The 17558-nt window shown below is 54.6% G+C and overlaps 5 protein-coding genes across 5 annotated transcripts; 3 read left to right on the top strand and 2 right to left on the bottom strand.

The window, feature by feature from the left end:
• Positions 1 to 1067: 1067 nt before the first annotated feature.
• On the bottom strand, positions 1068 to 6384 carry MONBRDRAFT_39024 (uncharacterized protein; the record flags this gene model as incomplete). The annotated part of the gene is made up of 3 exons (XM_001750095.1): positions 1068 to 2743; positions 2973 to 3178; positions 5855 to 6384. 3 exons carry the CDS (start codon positions 6382 to 6384, stop codon positions 1068 to 1070), a joined length of 2412 nt encoding a protein of 803 aa, XP_001750147.1.
• Positions 6385 to 7043: 659 nt separating this feature from the next.
• MONBRDRAFT_39023 (uncharacterized protein) lies at positions 7044 to 7827 on the top strand (the record flags this gene model as incomplete). The annotated part of the gene is made up of 1 exon (XM_001750139.1): positions 7044 to 7827. The coding sequence occupies one exon, from the start codon at positions 7044 to 7046 to the stop codon at positions 7596 to 7598; it is 555 nt and encodes a 184-aa protein (XP_001750191.1). The 3' UTR covers positions 7599 to 7827.
• Positions 7828 to 8430: 603 nt separating this feature from the next.
• Positions 8431 to 11009, top strand: MONBRDRAFT_12268 (uncharacterized protein; the record flags this gene model as incomplete). The annotated part of the gene is made up of 4 exons (XM_001750138.1): positions 8431 to 9168; positions 9527 to 10540; positions 10623 to 10719; positions 10816 to 11009. The coding sequence occupies 4 exons, from the start codon at positions 8431 to 8433 to the stop codon at positions 11007 to 11009; spliced, it is 2043 nt and encodes a 680-aa protein (XP_001750190.1).
• A 333-nt stretch (positions 11010 to 11342) lies between these two features.
• On the bottom strand, positions 11343 to 11848 carry MONBRDRAFT_29653 (uncharacterized protein; the record flags this gene model as incomplete). The annotated part of the gene is made up of 3 exons (XM_001750094.1): positions 11343 to 11552; positions 11652 to 11726; positions 11756 to 11848. The coding sequence occupies 3 exons, from the start codon at positions 11846 to 11848 to the stop codon at positions 11343 to 11345; spliced, it is 378 nt and encodes a 125-aa protein (XP_001750146.1).
• Positions 11849 to 15357: 3509 nt separating this feature from the next.
• Positions 15358 to 17551, top strand: MONBRDRAFT_34431 (uncharacterized protein). Its single transcript, XM_001750137.1, has 11 exons — positions 15358 to 15448; positions 15546 to 15681; positions 15799 to 15869; positions 15958 to 16032; positions 16112 to 16284; positions 16392 to 16482; positions 16598 to 16672; positions 16766 to 16870; positions 16964 to 17018; positions 17109 to 17215; positions 17308 to 17551. The coding sequence occupies exons 1-11, from the start codon at positions 15425 to 15427 to the stop codon at positions 17350 to 17352; spliced, it is 957 nt and encodes a 318-aa protein (XP_001750189.1). The 5' UTR covers positions 15358 to 15424; the 3' UTR covers positions 17353 to 17551.
• The last annotated feature ends 7 nt before the right edge of the window (positions 17552 to 17558 follow it).

Here is a 17558-nt window from a genome sequence, read left to right as displayed (position 1 = left end):
AGCCTTCCCAAAGCCTCGTTCTGTCTCCCCACCGCACCCTCACTCAGGTCCAAGACACGGAGACAAGTGCACGTAGAACCGCACCGTTGCACCTCGCTCACCAAACTCGTCGATCGTGCTTGATGCTGACGGCTGAGCTGTTAGAGTTGAGAGAGAGAGAAGTTTGAGAGAGAGAGAGAGAGAGAGAGAGAGAGAGAGAGAGAGAGAGAGAGAGAGAGAGAGAGAGAGTTAGAGAGAGTTAGAGAGAGAGAGAGAGAGAGAGAGAGAGAGAGAGAGAGAGAGAGAGAGAGAGAGAGAGAGAGAGAGAGAGAGAGAGAGAGAGAGAGAAAAAAAAACAAAAAGTGCTGTCGTGGCGATTTCGGATCAGTCAGAAGATCATGATGGCCTTGTGAAGTTGAAAACTTTGGTTGAAATCGGGCAGTGGCAGTCAATTGGAACGTGTGTGAGATCGTGTGGCGTTGATGAGAGGAGGTGTGCGACGAAGGAGGCAACGAGAAGGCAACAAAGGCCGTTTTTCGTCTCAACACACAACAATCAAGAGACTATGGACAATAGAACGGGAGAAACGCGCGCGCGCGTCCATTCTCCCAAAAACCGCCTGTGGCAGATAAAAATAGCAACATCAGTGGCACGGCAACACATGCCATGAAGCAGTCTTCAAACAGTCACAACAAAACAACCTATCGCGGCCCAACATGAACACGATAAAGAGTGGGCGCGAAACAAAACCAGTGCTCAGCACTGATAAGCTATGACCAGACGGTCAGAACAAAACGGTGACAACAACAGCAACAAGGACAACAAAAGGCACACAGTGCTTGTTGCAAGTAATCAGCAAAGCGAGGTGTCAAGTGGCGCGGCGTGGCGTACGCCGCGCCCAGATTCAGAAAACAAACAAAATAAAAACGAAAACAAATCATGATAGGATGTGAGAAAATAAAAAAAAAACCATGAAGAGCATGTGTCTTGACACACGAATACAGAAACCGAGACAGACATGGGCAGGTGGCTACACACCACCAGTCTGAGGTTTGACCAACAAAGCACCACGTCTCAGCTCCTTCACTCTAGCATGGCAGCATGGCTGCGTCATCGGTATCGGGGTGCAAAGTCTGGGCTCGGTCAGCTAGCTTGTAGGTCTCTTGTTCCAAGTCCAGGTGCAACGTGTCTCGTTCCTCACTGGGCAGAAAGACGGTGCGAGTCCGGGCGTTGCATTGAAAGACGCAATAAATGGCCAGAACCAGGAAGACAATGCAGCCAAAGATGATGGCAAGGAGGAGAGAAATGGAGATACCGGCCACGGTGGTGGCTCGCATACTTGCGGCGAGGGCGTCAGTGGTGGAGGCCATGGCAGTCACCGCGGGCGTCGTGCTCGTGGACGTGCTGAGTGGCGTAGCAGTCGGGACACGAGCAACATACTCGCTTGGAGAGACCAGGGCCGTGAAGGTAGTGCAAAAGATTTGCTTGACTCGGGTGGCAAATTTCAGATAGCCGAGGCCACATACCACTTGAGGCCCAAGTCGGTACTCCCAGTGCATGCTGCTGTTTTCTTCCAGCTCGAGAATGCCATCGTTTGTGATGAGATAGTAGACACGGGTCCCGTTGGTATCATCGGCCGTGTCGTTGTTGAACAGAAGAGAGCTGGATGTCGTCGGCGTGGGCAAGGTGGTTGCCCCGGCCACACGTGGAGCATCAGGCGAGTTGGCAGGGGTAAGAAGCGCACCCATGGCGTTGCTGTAGATCAACGAGTCCCCGGTATACGGTGTTGGGTCGAGCATGATTTGCATGCGAAGCACGCCCTGGGTGATGTTGGTGGCCGGGATGATGGGTTGGCTCAGATCAAGATCCAGGACTATTTGATAATGTGGGGGTCTTAGGGTTAGGATGGAGACGCTGAGACGAACGTGCAGATTTCGCACGATGGCAAAGGAATCCATGCGCACACTTTGAACGTTGTCGCGCAAGCCGGGTATCAAAATATATAGGAGCTCCAGGGCGTTGATGCCCACATTGAGCTGATATGGGCGAAGGACGTTGTCGGTGACGATGAGGGTACCAATGGCAAAGGCCCGTTTTTCATCGGTCGAGGCATAGACAACGTTCCAGACGCCACTTCGGGATCGGGTGGGAGCAATGTGAAAGCCGATGTCACCGCCCCAAGTTGAGTTGTAAACGTCCTCGGGCACGGTAAGATTGTAGCGAGAACGGTACCCGTCGCGCGCCAGTTGAATGGAGATGTTGCGGCTGTAATAGGAGGCGTAAATCACATCCCCATTGCCCCAGGCCAGCAGGCTGGATTTGATAAGCAGAAGGACGCTGTTGTCGCCACCAATGATGAGTTCGTAGAGGGTACCCTTGAAAAAGTTGAGCACACTGAGCCGATCTCGCAGGAGGACGGTGGGGCTGGGTTCATCGTAGAAGAAGACGAGCGGCACGCGTACGGCGTACGGATTCGAGTCGGCAATTTGCAGCGCGTCCAGGAGGGGCCCAATGGTCCCATAATACTTGAGCTGAGGATCGGGGTGTGAGGCCCAGAGCGAATTGAGGACACTGGGGTCGTTCTCATTGACATAGATCATGCACCCGTGCACATCCGTGCCCGGGCAAATCAAAATTTGGTTGGTGTACGGGTTCATGTTCACAATCCAATCAACGCCGCCACCAAACGTGATGGCGGGGTAGTCAAAGGAGTGAGTCGCCTTGCGAAGCGGACTGGTTTCAACTCTGCCCGATACGGTGATGCCTGTTGAAGTTCCACCAAAGAGGCGCACAGAGAGACGGGGGGGGGCGGGTAGCACGAGTACGGCAGATGGGAAAAAAGAGGAACAGTCAAGACATGCCATTGACAAAGGAAACCGTGGAACAGAACAGATACATGGGATGGTCCGATCCAATGGGCATTGACTGCCCTTGGCCGTCGCAAGAGGAGGAGAAGAAGGAGAAGAAGCAGCAGCAGGGGATAGAAAACGTACTCGAGGCATTGGAGATGTTGAGTTGGTTCAGGTCAATGGTCTGAAAGGGCGGGGCCGTGGTGCTGGTGGGCTGAACCAAGAGGGCCTGAACAGGGTTGGTTGGGGTGTGCATGACCAGCATCATCCACCAAGCACAGGCAAGCGCGAGGCGACTGCCCAACGCCCAGGAGGGCCGGGTCCCTCTTCTTGCAGCCACATCCATGGTTCTGAAAGTAAAGCAACAAGTGCAATGCGCTAGACGGCGTTTCGATTCCGACTGCACGTCGTGCGCCGCCGCCGTCCTGTCCTAACGCGTCTAGATATCTGTGTGTGTGTGTGTGTGTGTGTGTGTGTGTGTGTGTGTGTGTACGTATGACTCCTGGCACTGAAGACGCCGTCAATCAAGGGAGGGTGAGCGCAGGAGGAACAAGAACAAAAGTGTTCGAGGCAGCGCAAGGGGGGGGGAGGGGGCACGAGTCCGCCGCCGCGACAGAGAGAGAGAAAGAGGGCCGGCGCCAGCGCGCGAGAGCCGGGGAGGGAACGATGGCGGTGGCGCAGAGACGGGGGTGAAACTACGATTCCCAAATCAATGATATACGTTGAGTTTTGGTGAAGAATCAGAGAGAGGAGTGGTTCCGGGTGGTGTGGGTAGAGACACGAAGCGAGCGTGTGCAAGGCGAGAGACAAAGAAAATGGAGTCGTGGGCGCGCGTGCGAGATTGGGACAAGCTCGCTGTTTCTGATCGGGTCGGCCCCAACCTCCACCTCTGGGTTTGTTCACGTCTCGTGGTGCTTCTCTGATTTTGGTTTGGATTTGCCTTCAGGCGGTGTATGGATGGTTGAGACGTCTCTGAGAAATAGCTCGTGGCAACTCTGTTCTCTACTCGGGTTGCGCATCTCTTTGTCCACTTTGGCTGACAACACATTCAAGTGTGGTCGGTTAACACAGGTTCACCCTTACGAGCCGTCTCACTTGTGTGGTGACATGTCAACAAAGTCCCATAGCTGTTGCAGTCGGCGCGGATCTCGCCGCTCTTCCATAACAACAGAACATCAGCAAGAGAGAGAAGTGGCAGCGCCTTCGGAATCGGCGCGCGGCTTGAGGTCCGTTTGCACACGTCGCTGTTCGTCCCATCTTGAAGGCTGCTCATGCCCTCTGTCTGTCTGCCTGTCTTTCGTTGACAGTCGCACGGACGTTTGGTGCGGGTTTTGATAATGACGCTGGCGACGATCGCTCCCGGAAAGCTGCAACACCACTTTGGTCGTTCGCGTAGCATTCGTTGGGGTGTGGCCGAGTGCGCATCAAGGTTCTCTCCTTCAGCTGGCCATCAAGCGCGCGGCCAGCACCACCAGCAGCCCAGCTTTCCCAGGCACCAACCACGCCCCGCCTGACATTTCCGTACACCCACGCACACACACACACACACACACACACACACACACACACACACACACACACACACACACACACACACACACACACACACACACACACACACACACACACACGTTAGAACGTATGGACGATGATCGCGTACAACGTCATCCCCCGTCCAACGCCACCCCCTGCGCAATCTACACACGCCACACGTTCTTTCTGGTGGGTTTTGCCCCGAGGCTCTGCTCTGTGTGCGCTGTGGGCTCAGTGTGCGTTTCGCTTTTCGTCCTGCGTGTTGGAATCGTCGGTTGCTAAATTCCCAAACACATGTCCAAAAAGTGCACCAAGATTACCTTTACCCTTGACTCTTCCTCGGATCCGTGGGGACAGTTGAACACCTTCCTTGGCCAGGAGCGCCCGCTGCAACCACACCACACAGCCGCACCAACCCGCCACTCTATGCCCCTCCGCCCCGCCTTCGGCAACATCCGCATGCTCGTGCTACGGCCCCCTTGCAGCCCTCCCAAATAGGGTAAAGGGCTCCAGTGTGCTGTTGCTGATACGGCTGCCGTTGTTGCGCGTCAGGCGGCCAGTGCAGAAGTCAGTATGGGTGACGTTTGTCGTTTGGGGTTTTTGGTGCGCAAAATTCGGACACGAGAGCCAAAGCTGACGGGTCGCTTTGGGGGGTCTTCTGCAAGTGAGACAGCCGACTGCCCTTTGGGCTCCCCTTTGGACCTTCACTGTTTTTTCTTAATGTGCGATGATGCAAGGCCCTTCTGATCTGCTCTGCTCTGCCACACAGACAGCGCAACCAAAGCAGCTCGTGGCCCGTCATGTCATAGGGCTACGGTCAGCACGGCCCATGAGCAGTCGGACATTGCACGCTTATCATTGGAATTTGAACAGCGCGCGTGACAAGGCCACTTGCGAGACGGGGCAGGGGAGTATTTCTTGGACAGATTTCATGAGACGGCGGTGTCGCCTCTAACGAGGCAGGATGCGCAACATCTCAATTCGAGAAAAGGCCTTCGTATCATCATGCGAGAGATGGGAGAGAGGGCGAGAGATGGGACTAGCTCGTTGCGAGCCAAGGCCTGAAATTGCCTAGGCCTCGCTAGGTTCTTCATCAAAACCAGCTGGCACCAATGGCCGATCCATGTAATCAGAACCTTACTTGGTGTCTGGCTGCCTGGGTTGGAGCGTTTCAGCTGTTTGTACATGATTAGAAGGGCAATACTCAATGTGGCGCACACGCCAATCAGTGCAATCATGGCAATCATCTCCGGGCTGAAGCGATTGGCTCGGTCCTTCTTCTCCTGCCCAGCTTGAGTATTGGGGTTGCCAGTCGTTGTTGCAGATTCTGGCATGGGGGCGCGTGCCTGTAGTGCGCAGCCGCCCATTTCTGGGTTGCAGGCGTAGTTGGGGCCCATTGTTGGCATTGCTGATTGTCATAGGTAACATTGCATCCGTCCTCCGTGCATCGTCCACAACGCCCGCACACGCCACATGACATGCAGCCATCACACCCAATGCAGCGCACATTGTCCGTGGGCGCCCCAAAAGCATCGAAACTCTCCACAGTGCGCAGGTCTGCGGACCGGTGCATGGTGCTGTGCGCGCACAACAAGGCGCCGGGTCTGCTCGAGCCCATGTTGGTGTCTACCAAGCCGATGGATGAGCTCGACTCCACCAAGGTGGAAGTCAGGTCAACGTGCGCCTGGTCGTAGACATACACAGCTGGAGCAGTGTTTTGATTGAGACGACTTTGGACGTCGGACCAGGTGCTGTCCTGCCCGACCACGGCCACTGCACCACCATACTTTGTGGCCATGTTTCGTTCAAAGGTAACCCGGTTTGACGTCTCCAACGTCGCACCAAACAATACAACAATGGCGCCACCTCGCTCACTTGCGTAGTTCCCGGTCAAACTGCTGCTAGATAGGACAAGCTTGGCCTTGCGGCCTGCTTGCAAACCAGCATCTGTAAGTAGGGCCGCCACAGCACCACCGTCTTGCTGCGCCGAATGCTCATTCAGCGTGCTATCTGACAGAGTCATCATGCTATCCTCGACATAGAGAGCGCCACAAGAAAAAAGCATAAGAGAAGGAAATGGCAGCGCTGGCATTTAGCAACAGTTGGCTTCGACGGGAGCAAGCTTCCCAGGATGCCAGCCCGTGGCCAAAGAGATCAATCGGACCGCCTTCGCACAGAGTCGAAAAAAAAATGAATCTACACGACCACCACCACCTCGACCACGACTACTACTACACGCGCCCCGACCACCACCACCTCGACCACCACTACACGCGCTCCGACCACCACTTCCTTGCCACCGGCCACGACCAGAAGCGCCTGTCCCACAGAATGTAATTGCAAACCGGGTGCGCTTGCGCACCCCTACTATGATGAAGTTCGGCAATGCCATACGTGTACGTGCGTCGCACAAACCGCCCTGTGACCACCACCGCCATGGAAACATCAAAAAAATTACCACATGTAGTTCGAAATAAAGTTTAATTTTGCAAGAGCATTTCAAGATGAACGCTGCACCTCCAACGGACGTCCAGGATCTCTCGTGAAAAACGGTTTCAAGCGGTGTGTGTCTTCTTCACCTTGACCGGCTCATGGTCGCAATGGCAGGAGAGTATGAACGGCAGCTGCGGGCCCACCTTGACCTGGTGATCGAACGGCCGTGGCAGACCTCAGGCCTGGAGGATGAGGGTTGAGGCGACCGCCTCCTTGATTCGGCGGAGCAACTCGAGCGCCTTGCGCGGGACAACCGCACTGCACGTTCCCGAGCTCGCGTTTGCCCTACATCGATGCGTCATGCGCGACCTGGGTGGTGACGATGCGGGGCGCATTCGCAACGTGGAGGTGCGACCAAGTGGGTCGCCCATGGTCTATGCACTGTCTAGGACTGTGTCGGCGCGACTCGAGTGTCTTTTTCGCGTCGTGCGTGAGGCATTGGCGCTTGACGTCCCCGATGCCGAGCGAGGTCCAAGGGCTGTGCGAATCGGGGCATTTTTCTTTCGTTCCTTTCTTCTCATCCACCCCTTTTGCAATGGCAATGGGCGCGTTGCGCGCCTGCTCCTCTCCATTCTACTGCGGCCCCATTGCACTGTGCCCATTTCATTGTTTTTGAATGACCGCGATGAGTATATTCGCATGCTGGAGCGGTGCCCACCCATGACGCCACCATGGGCCTGCATCGCCTACATTGTTCGCTGTGCCGAGCGGCAGGCGAGCAACGTGGCGTTCCTTCTGAGTTAGAGGAGGCGAATGCAAGTTTGTAGTGTGTGAAGGAGGGGGGGGTCCCCGGTTGGAGGGGTGGGGGTCCGGGAGGGCCCCAGTTCCCTACCACGGTACCTCGCCGAACATCTCGCTGCGAAGATTTCCCTACCACGGTGTGAACGGTGTGTGCGGTGTGTGTGTGTGTGTGTGTGTGTGTGTGTGTGTGTGTGTGTGTGAATGAATGAATCAGACGATGTCAGACTTTTCAGAGGCAAAGAAAAAAACTTCCTAAAATTAGACATCATGTGTAAAATAAAAATAGATCCTCTTCGAGACAAACTGCTTGCAACGTTGACGTCTTCTCTCTCTCTCTCTCTCTTTATTTTTTCTCTCTCAGTCTCTCTCTCTCGCGCGCGCTGAACTCTCTCTGTGTCTCTGATCGGCAGCGAGGCGGGTTGAGGTTCGAGGCTGGCTAGCAGGTACTGCTGTCATTGATGCCACCGTTTACAGTCTGCAGTGTTTGTATATCTGCCTGATTTTCAAAGGTCGTTGCTTTTCGTCAAGGAATCTTGGGCTTGGTGCCACTCTCGGCTGCGGACGCCCGACTCTGATCGCGTCGCATCCTCTTTGGGATCATTGCACCAGTAGACCCTGCTGCTCCGCACGACTTGCCAAGGACGCGGCGCCAAGAAACCATCTCCACACGGACACATCGTTGGGTGGAGAGGTGTGCATGTGCGTGCCGCCTGCGAGGCCATGGCCCTTGGTGCTCAGCCCACATTGTCAAGAGCAGCAACAGCCCCACCCATGACCACCGAAGCACCGCCCCTCTGTGTATGATCCAACGCACGTCAGCTTTCACTTTCCAACGATGGGGGATGCTGCTGCTGCCCTGCCGGTCCAAGCGCCCGGGTATGAACATCTCAGTACCGAGGCAGAGGGCTACTCGTCGCTGCCCCGCGATGAATCTGGTGCCCCGGCTCCCAAGCGCGCGGCCCAGCGCATCGACCTGGCAGTCTTGCCTGGCTACACACTGATCAGCGTCAAACACCAGCATGACCTGCAACAGGTGGTGCGCCACGACCTTCCTGCAGAGGGCCTTGACGTGGCCTTGTTCAAACTCGACGCGCTTTGCACACCCAGCCCCGAGGAGCCAGTGCCCAATCTGCTCCGCTGTGCTCGCGCGTTAAAGGTGCAGCTCTGGCAGCTGGCCTCTTCGCGCTCAGCCCAGACAGTCGAGGGCAATGCCCGGGCCGAGCCACATCTGCTCATTGTGGAAGCCGTCCGCTGCATGGGCATGACTATCGATCTTCCCAGTCTCGTCCCTGAGACAGCGATCCCGCTTCCCCACCATGCCCTGCTCATGGCCACACGCTTGGCACTCCAGCGCTTTGAAACTGCGGTTGCCCCTGCTTCCTCTCGCGACAATGCCAGCAAATACATGCCCCACGTTGGATTGAGCAATGTATTTCCCATCTCATCGAGCGTGTTTGACCAACTCCGCACGACACCGGGCGCCACTGCGTCTCCGTCTGCTGACTGGCCTCGAGCGCTGTTTTGCACACGTGAACACCCCTACGAGCTTCCAACGCCCGTTCTCGCCCACGTCGTACGTCTTTGTTTTGCGCTTGCCTCTTGCACGTTGCAGCAGTCTTGTTCATTCATGCAACATGCAACGCGTGCGGTCATAGCTTGGTGCCATGATTGTCGGCGAGGATTTGGATCGCCAGCGCGCCTGTGCCTTCCTGCAACAATTCGGCGGTGCATCATTCCAGCACCGTCTTTTGGATCTTGAACTGGTGTGTCTATTTGCGAGTGCTTTGGAGGCTTCTTGAACTTTGCGGACACCGCTTGCTTTCAAAGGCTTTTTGCACAGGGGCAAGGTCTCACCATGTCTTGGATGTGTTTTTTTTTTTTTTTTCTAACCCTTTTGAAACCTTCCCTCTCGTTGTCATTCCTGTTGTCAGGATAATCAAGAAACGTTGCGACAGCGCATTGCATGTGCTGGCTTGACCGAACTTTTGCGGGAGGCCTTGGGTCAGCGTGGCCCATTGCTGTTCGCCAGCAAGGACTCTGAAAGCGGTTCAAAGGATTTGGCGCCTCCCGTGGTAGTGGGAGGGGCCGAGTTACCAGCTGCCGAAAGCCTTCTTGCCATGGCCATTCCCGTGACCGAGGCCTCACAAACCATGCATGTATCACGTCTGGAGCATGATGGTGCCGATGAACCCATTAGTGCTTCGGATGTAGCAGCCGCGGCGGCGGCCATGGAAGCCCCACCCCCCAGTTTTCGAGATCCCGGATTTGACAATGACCGTACGCATCACGGCCTAACCCTTGCACCTGGTGCAACTGCACCCACTTCAGTTATGGCCTCGGCGACGGCGTCTGATACAGCACCAGGAGGCGATGATGATGCGGGGACTCGTGATTCGAATTTGGTTGCATACTCTCCATCCAGCCACCGCCACGACCCCACCCAAGCCCAACCGCGGACTGATATGCCGGCGCATTTGGCCACACGTCTGGGAGGGCAAAGCTGGGCAGATGCACGACTCGTCGGCGATGAGAATATCTCCTGGCTGGCCCAAGTGGCCGAATACTTCAGCCTGCAGATGAGCATGACCAAATCCACGGGTCACATTTCAAACATTAAATATCCCATCTGGGATCCTGCCACCCGCCGCATTGATGGCTACACTCGGCGTCGCATTAAACGAGAGGTACACCTTGTCCCCGCGGGCCCGAAGCGAACCAACCTTGAGCGCATTGCGCAGAAGCTTGAGCGCTTGAGTTGCATGCCACGGTGTCAATTACCGACGGGAGATTGGCTTGACTTTGGTTTTCGAGCTTCAAAGGATTGCAAAAGCTTTGACAGTCGCACCCAGTGCGAGCAGGCGTCGCGAAACGATACCAAGGACAAGTTGGCCAAGATTGCCGATTTTGCCTTTGATGATATTCTCATCAACGGCCGTCCCACACAGGTGAGCTTGTGTCGTGCCTTATGCCTGAGACAAAATTCCTGATGCGCTAACCCCAGGCTTTTGGCTCTTAACCATGGTGCAGCCTCCACTGGCTAAGGTGCGAGCACGTTGCCAGCGACTGGTGGATGACTATTTGGCGACGCCCTGGATCGAAGCCTGTGATCGTGCACAGGATGGCAGTACGTGTGCTTGTTGTGACTCTGCTCCTCATGCGTGACGCTGGAACTGAGCTGACCGTGGCTTTTTTTTTTGAAAATGCTTGTTGTGCGTGGCAGAAATGCTGTTGACGCTACTGAGACCGCTGCTGCACGGCCACAACAACCAGCACATCAAGCAGCGTGGGCCGACGGTGCTGCGTATGGATGCCGCGCGCAAACGCATGCTCTCAATCAACAGCCGCCTGACTTGGATGCAGCTGCGCCTCAACGGCACTTCACTGAGTCAGTGTGGTCAAGTCTTTTTTTTTTAACAATGCGAGTGTAGAAGTGCGAGCCTCTGCCATCATTCATCAGCTCACATTGGATTCTCATGCTTGGACCCGCAGGCATGGTGTCCAAAACCGAGCCGAATGGGCTCTAACAGTTGGCAGCAACCTCACTTTTTGAGAAGAAGAAGAAGAAGAAGAAAAAAACCATAAGGAACAGAAAACAGCCGAGGGCGTTGTCTGTTCCGATGAGTCTGCTTATGAATCAAGTCAGAGCGTGATCCGAATTGTGTCTGATGGCCGCGCGAGTCAGCCGGGACTTGCGGCTCATGCAAGCGCTTGATCAGTCAATATCATATTATTTAAACAAATCAGAACTTAGTGGGGCTTCACTTTGCTTGGGGTGGATGAGCCCAGGGCTTGAGGAAGCAGGGAAACGCAGGTGATGAAGGAGGCTAGGGCCATGAGACCAATAACGATGGCGATGGTCTGAGCGTTGGACTTTTGCAGGGCCAGGTAGGCTCGCCAGGTGAACACACCCGTATACACAGCCGTCAAAACAGCCGCTACACTCACGGCAAAGGAGCTCTGCCAAAGACGAAGGCAGTTGTGGGGTACACGAGCAGCAGGCATCATGATGAGCAGATCGGGTGCATTCGCTCTTGGCAGGCAAGAAAGTTTGCGCACCTTATTGGCCGTGGCAAAGGAAAGGAGGAGCAGGAGGGCAGCCGAACCGCCACCGGCAATAACAGCGCTTTTGGCCTATGGAAGAGTCATCGTGAGTACCCCACCATGTCAGCGGCAGGACTCTGCTCGGTCCGTCCCGTTGGAGGGGCATTGGGCAGGCGCACCGTCGCGGCAAAGTTGTAGAGGCCCCATCCCATGAGACCGGCCGCCAGCAGAGCGCAGGCCAAAACGCGCAGCTTGGTCGTCACCAATGCATAGTCTTCCCTATATCAGCCAGCCCCAAACACCTTGTGAGCCCTCGTAAACAGTCGCGCACCCTCTCCAGCCAGAGAGACGATCACTGCCACTGCCACTGACATCTTTTCAGTTCAGTGTGTGAAGTGACGGATTTTTTTTTTCTTCATGTGTGTGTGTGTGTGTGTGTGTGTGTGTGTGTGTGTGTGTGATTTGTTGATCTGAATGATATAGCAAGGGGATTGGGGATTGAGAGAGCGGGATGGATGCGTTTGGTGAAAAAAAAGAAGAAGAAGAGAGGTGCTGGGTGAAGAGAGATAGGGCTTTAATCCGTCAACTGAGAGGAAGCGACACGATGACCAAGCAGCACTCGAGCTTGTTCGTTGCGCTGCAGTACTGAAACAATGACAAGATTAAAGAAGAGACGGACGGGCAACGCGCGTTCTCTTCGGGAAAAGCACAGAAAGATCATGCAGACTGGCTAAGGATGCGGTTATGGAAGAACAGAAAAACAAGAACAAAGGAGGAAAAATAAAAAAATAAAAAGGAAGGACACAGCCCAGCAAAAGATAACATGGTGCTCATATGTATCACACTGTACAACATGAGCGAGGAATACCGCAAAACATGGCCGCAGGCCACCGGTTCCAATGGCGCCCTGTTATTGCAGGTTGGAAAATCCGTAAGAGGCAGGGTTCTGGGCCAAAGAAGCACGACTGCCATTCTCTGCGGGTAAGAGGGCAGCGAGTTCCTGCAGAGTGCCGGGATCCAGATCGGAAAGCAGGGTGTTGCCGCTTGTATGGCTGTTCGCAGCTTGTAGATTCGGTGACTGGCTGGCAGCTGGAAAGTTGGGGGCAGAGTTTGGCTGGGGCACACCCGAATCGCCAAAGTCAGCCAGGAGGAGATCAATGGCATCCAGTTCGTCTTGCTGAAGCGGCTGAAGGCCCGACGCAGCGGTGGCCGAGGAAGCAGACCACAGGCCAGCGGCGTTGTTGGGCGAGCGTGGGGTGTTTGACGTGAGAAGGGTATTCAAATACTCAGACCCTTGGTCTTGGTTGGCTGCAGACAATGTCGTTGAGGGGGCAGCTGGAACGGCGTCGGCGGGAGTGGCACTGGTCGGTGTAAAGGTGGTGCAACCCGCGTCCTTGGTGCGATGCTTCACCAGACCACAACCGACGAGTTGCTTGACAATTTTGGGGCAGAGCATGGCCAGGGTTTTGAGGGAAATGCAATCGGATCCGTCTTTGGTCTGATATGAGGTGGCAGCCACGGCATTGATGGTGGCGGGCACGACGGGGACGGGCTGGGCCATGGGGAGGGCGGCTTGGGCCAGCATGGTGTTGGCGTCGTCAATGTTTTGCCGAGCAGTGTCGACCGAGGCATGATTTGAGTTCATGTGCATGCGGAGACCAGCCTTGGTCTTGAAGGTCTTGGTGCAAAACTTGCAGGGTTCGCAGCGATCGTCGTTGTGGGTGCGTTCGTGCATTCGGCAGTGGCTAGATGTGACAAAGGATTTGCCGCACACATTGCAAGAATAGGGGCGTTCTCCCGTATGCGTACGGAGGTGCACTTTGAGATCACACGCTCGCGAGTGGCGCTTGCCGCAGATACTGCATGGTTGTTAGCGAAAGCGTAGAGCTTTGGTGAGCCGCGCGTCCAAACAAAAAGAACAAGAACAAGAGAAAAAAAAACCTCCTTGAGGCGGGGGGAGGAAGGCGGGAGCTCACCCGCATTTGTAAGGCTTGACACCGGTATGAGTCTTCTCGTGGCGGGAGAGATGGGAGCGTTTGGGAAAGCACCGGCCGCACTCGGCGCACTCGAATGGTTTTTCTGCGTTTGAAAAAAAAAAGGGGGGGGACGAAAGAAGGGCATGAGCTTCCAGCCGGAGAGCCAGAGAACGAGAGCTAATTTTTGGCAGGCAAAGGGAAGCGGTCACAGCATCATGTTGCGTTACGAGGTGCGTACCACCAGTATGTGAGCGCTCGTGGACCTTGAGATCGCTGCGGCGGGTGTACGATTTGCCGCATTCAAGACAAACATGACGCTTTGTCTTGCTACCATCGAGCACGGTTGTCGTCGTGGTGGAAGGAAGCGCGGTGTTGCTCATCACTGAAGATGAAGAAGTGCCTGAATTGTTCATTTGCAGGACCTGCCGCTCGATATCGGCTGCCGTCGAGGGGTTCGAGAGCTGTACCGCTGCCATAATCTGCGGTCAAACTAGACGCTTTGACACTTTGACCAATCCCAGAGTCAGTCCGGCTGTGCTCTGGAACACACACACAGCCCGGGACCAACTGATCTGATCCTCCTCTACAAACGACGCGTCTCGCCTGCAGGAAGGAGGAGAAGGAGGGAGGAGGGAAGAAGGGGAAGGCAGACAGGATACCCCTTGCCGCTGCCCTTTTTTTTTTTTTTTGCGTGCGCACAGAGTGAAGAGAGAGAGAGAGAGAGAGAGAGAGAGAGAGAGAGAGAGAAGGTGTGTGAGACGCTTTCTCTTCAAAGGTAAAATGCAAAGGGTTTGAGAGATGGTGGGCTGGTATGGTTGGTTGAAAGGCCATGAAAGGAGCTTGGGGATGGACTGACATTTGGTAATAAACTGGTTGGGATGACGTAAGTGTAACACTTGATACACTTGAAATATTGTCAGGTGGTAGCGGAATGAAAAGTTTACAATGCAGGATATCGTACCGTGATAACGTGTAAAGGTTAGATGGGGGAGATGTTAAAGTTAGAGGGGGATAGATGTTGCTGGTGGGGGGGGGACGAGTATGCAATCGAAAGGCCAACAATTCGTGAGAATACGACTCCCCCCCCCACCCTGGTCCTTGACGCACTCGCTTATGCAGAGAGATCGAAAGTTCATGTACATTAAGTAAGGTCTACAATGGTAGATATTGAAGCAAAAGGGGAGGAAAATGTCTTATTTGTTGTTCACATACCAACTCTTCGTCATCGTCCCAACTTGCTACTGCTCCTCCTCTGTGTCTGCATGCCGGCTGGGAATTGGTGTAACACCGACAGCTGCCAACCCGTGACGGCTTCATGCGTGTGGTTAGTCTGGACCCCATGTGTGGCTGTTCTACATACGTTTAGGCTTATCCTTTTGCAAATGCGTGTGCCCTTCTGTGTGTGTGTGTGTGTGCCCTTCTGTGTGCGTGTGTGTGTGTGTGTGTGTGGGTGTGTTGTGCCGTCAATCGTCTGACAGTAGCTCATCGAGCCAAAATAGACAACATCTGTTTACAACAGTATTTTAGACTCCCTCTGGCCTGACCGTTACACACCGTGCTTGTGCTTGCAAAAAGTTAAAAAAAAAAAAAACGAGCGCGCACGACGACGACGACGCCGACGACGACGTCTTGGATAACGATCGACACACTTGATTGCTGGATCGGGTACACGGAGGCAGCACGGGCACAGTCACTGACGCAGACACACAGCCAGGTAGTGACACAGAGTCACAGACACCACGACACACGCGCGCGCGCGCGCAGAGGCACAGACGCGCATTGGGAGGTGGTGTATCGACTGCTTGATTCGTCATGTCGCAGCTTTCGTCGACTCAGGTTGGTCCTCATCAACTCGCACGATGGGAACGACCGTCCATATGATGGTGCGACATTTGACCTTCTTTCGATGGCTCAACCTTTGGGCCTGTCATAGTCGGAGGCGACACGCCGGGAACTTCGCAATCGACACGGCGAGTCCATCCGACGCGTGCGTGCTGCCGCCGAGCAAGCCGATCCCATCAAGGCTGCCACCGAAGCCCTCGAGCAAACAAACAATGACTTTCGCTTCGGTCCGTTTCCTGTTCAGCTCTCAAGCCAAGATGATGTCTTGTTCCTTTTTTTTTTTTTTTTGCCTTGTTGATCTTTACTCTTCCACCCCTCAACGCGCACCGCGCTTCAATGTACAGTCAGTCATGGATCAGAGGCTGTCACTGACGCTCGCGTCTTGTCCGAAGCCGCCCTTCTCGGCCGCCAGGAGGTTGGTTCCAGTTTACGCAGCGCATTTCTGCAGTAAGCTTTGACGCTTATGTGATGGTTCCCCCGCGTCGTGCTACCTTGGTTTGTAGGCCGTCAAGCTCTCAGGCGCCTCGTTTGAGTTTTCCTCGGGCTCCCTGAAAGAAGCCTTGAAATCGACTTTTATGGTACGCTGACGACCTCCAGCGGCACATCCATTCCGCCTGGCGTTTATGCAGGCTTAGCTTTGTGCTTGGACCGTTGCAGATTGCGCCGGTTACTGGTGGCAGCTCCGGCATAGAGACGAGTCAGCCTCACAACAAGCGCAGCAAACGCAGCCTGGCTGCAGCATCAACGTCCAATGCTGTCAGCTACGACTGGGACGCCCTGGGTGTCTTGGCCTGCCAATACTTACTCCCCGTTCCTCCGCTGCGCGTCCTGTACGCTTGCTTCCTCACTGCCGATCACAAAGATTGGCCCAATCCCTTGTGGCCATGCTCCTACTTGATGCGCCCGCCCGGCTCACATCTTTCACGACTGTCAATAGTTTGGGGCCTTTGGCAATGGATACCTCGAAAAAAGTGATTGAGCGTCAAACAAATCAACGCAAGAATTATAAGGCGATTCAGCCGAAGACGGTCCGTGCAAAGCTTGCTGCCCGGCATCCCGTTGCTGTGTTTTCCATGCCTCAAAATCGCCCCCCGACGTTCTGGGCTGCACCAAATCAAACCCGCTTACGTTTCTTCTTGACAGATGAATGACTTTGCGACCGAGGACCGCGAAACCACCTCCAACCGCGTCGAAACAGTCCTTGATTGCCTGCTGGATGTACGCTTGGCGCTCGACCACCCGGTGACTGGCATGGCCTGGATTCATACGGTTGTTGATGCAATGTTGACCATTCGCCATGTTACCTCGCAGCATCTTGAAGAAATTGGCGAAGACGACTGTGACCTCTTCCACTTTGCTTTCAACCCAAAGAGTTTTAGCCAAACCATTGAAAACATTTTTGACGTCAGCTTTCTGGTGCGGGTCCGCTCCCATTGTGGCCGACCTGCTCCCTTTGCAGGCTGCGTGTGTGCCGATATCTTGATGCCGCCTTTGCTTCATGCTTCGTAGATCAATGAAGGACGATGCGGTCTTTTTTACGATCGACACAACCTCCCACGCATCCGTAAGCAACACCTTTGCTGGCCAAACCCCTGTGCGACAACACAAAAAGAGGCTTAGGCGTTTGGTTTTGGCTGGCGACAAACTCTTTTAGGGAGCCTCGATCCTGACGACGAGACAAAGGGCAAGCTGCCTGGCTCGGGCAGCAGGCAACAGGTCATCTTCTCCGTCAATCAGCAAGAGTGGCAAGACATTGTCGAGGTGCGCAACGTCTGTTGTGGTTCTGCACGACCTTCCATTTTCTGCGCTGGCCATCCGCCTCATGTTTTTGTGCCGTGCCTTTTTAATGTCAGGCTTTCAAAATTTCCAAGAGCGTCATCCCCAATCGCCCGTCATGATAGCCTCACCAGCAGAGCAGTTGTTGCCAGGTGTAGAGCGACGCACAACACAACAAAGATTCTTAATCTGTACTTGAGTCTTGAAAATAGCACCACCTGACTGAAGCAGGACTGACGAACCCCTTGTTTTTCTCTGCTCGTGTCTTGACATGTAAAGCAGGCTGATACGATAGTCGTAAACAACTAAGCAAAAATCGCCAACCTTG

Source organism: Monosiga brevicollis, genomic scaffold (assembly GCF_000002865.3).
Source record: "Monosiga brevicollis MX1 MONBRscaffold_37 genomic scaffold, whole genome shotgun sequence".
Taxonomy (NCBI): Eukaryota; class Choanoflagellata; order Craspedida; family Salpingoecidae; genus Monosiga; species Monosiga brevicollis.
This window is presented reverse-complemented; position numbering and strand designations above follow the sequence as displayed.

Bases quoted from the DNA above. Each gene is read 5' to 3' on its own strand.
- MONBRDRAFT_34431 (XM_001750137.1), top strand. From the start codon at position 15,425: ATGTCGCAGCTTTCGTCGACTCAG. The intron at 15,449-15,545 runs GTTGGTCCTCAT...GGCCTGTCATAG, and splicing joins CGCAGCTTTCGTCGACTCAG to TCGGAGGCGACACGCCGGGA. The intron at 15,682-15,798 runs GTCCGTTTCCTG...TTCAATGTACAG, and splicing joins AAACAATGACTTTCGCTTCG to TCAGTCATGGATCAGAGGCT.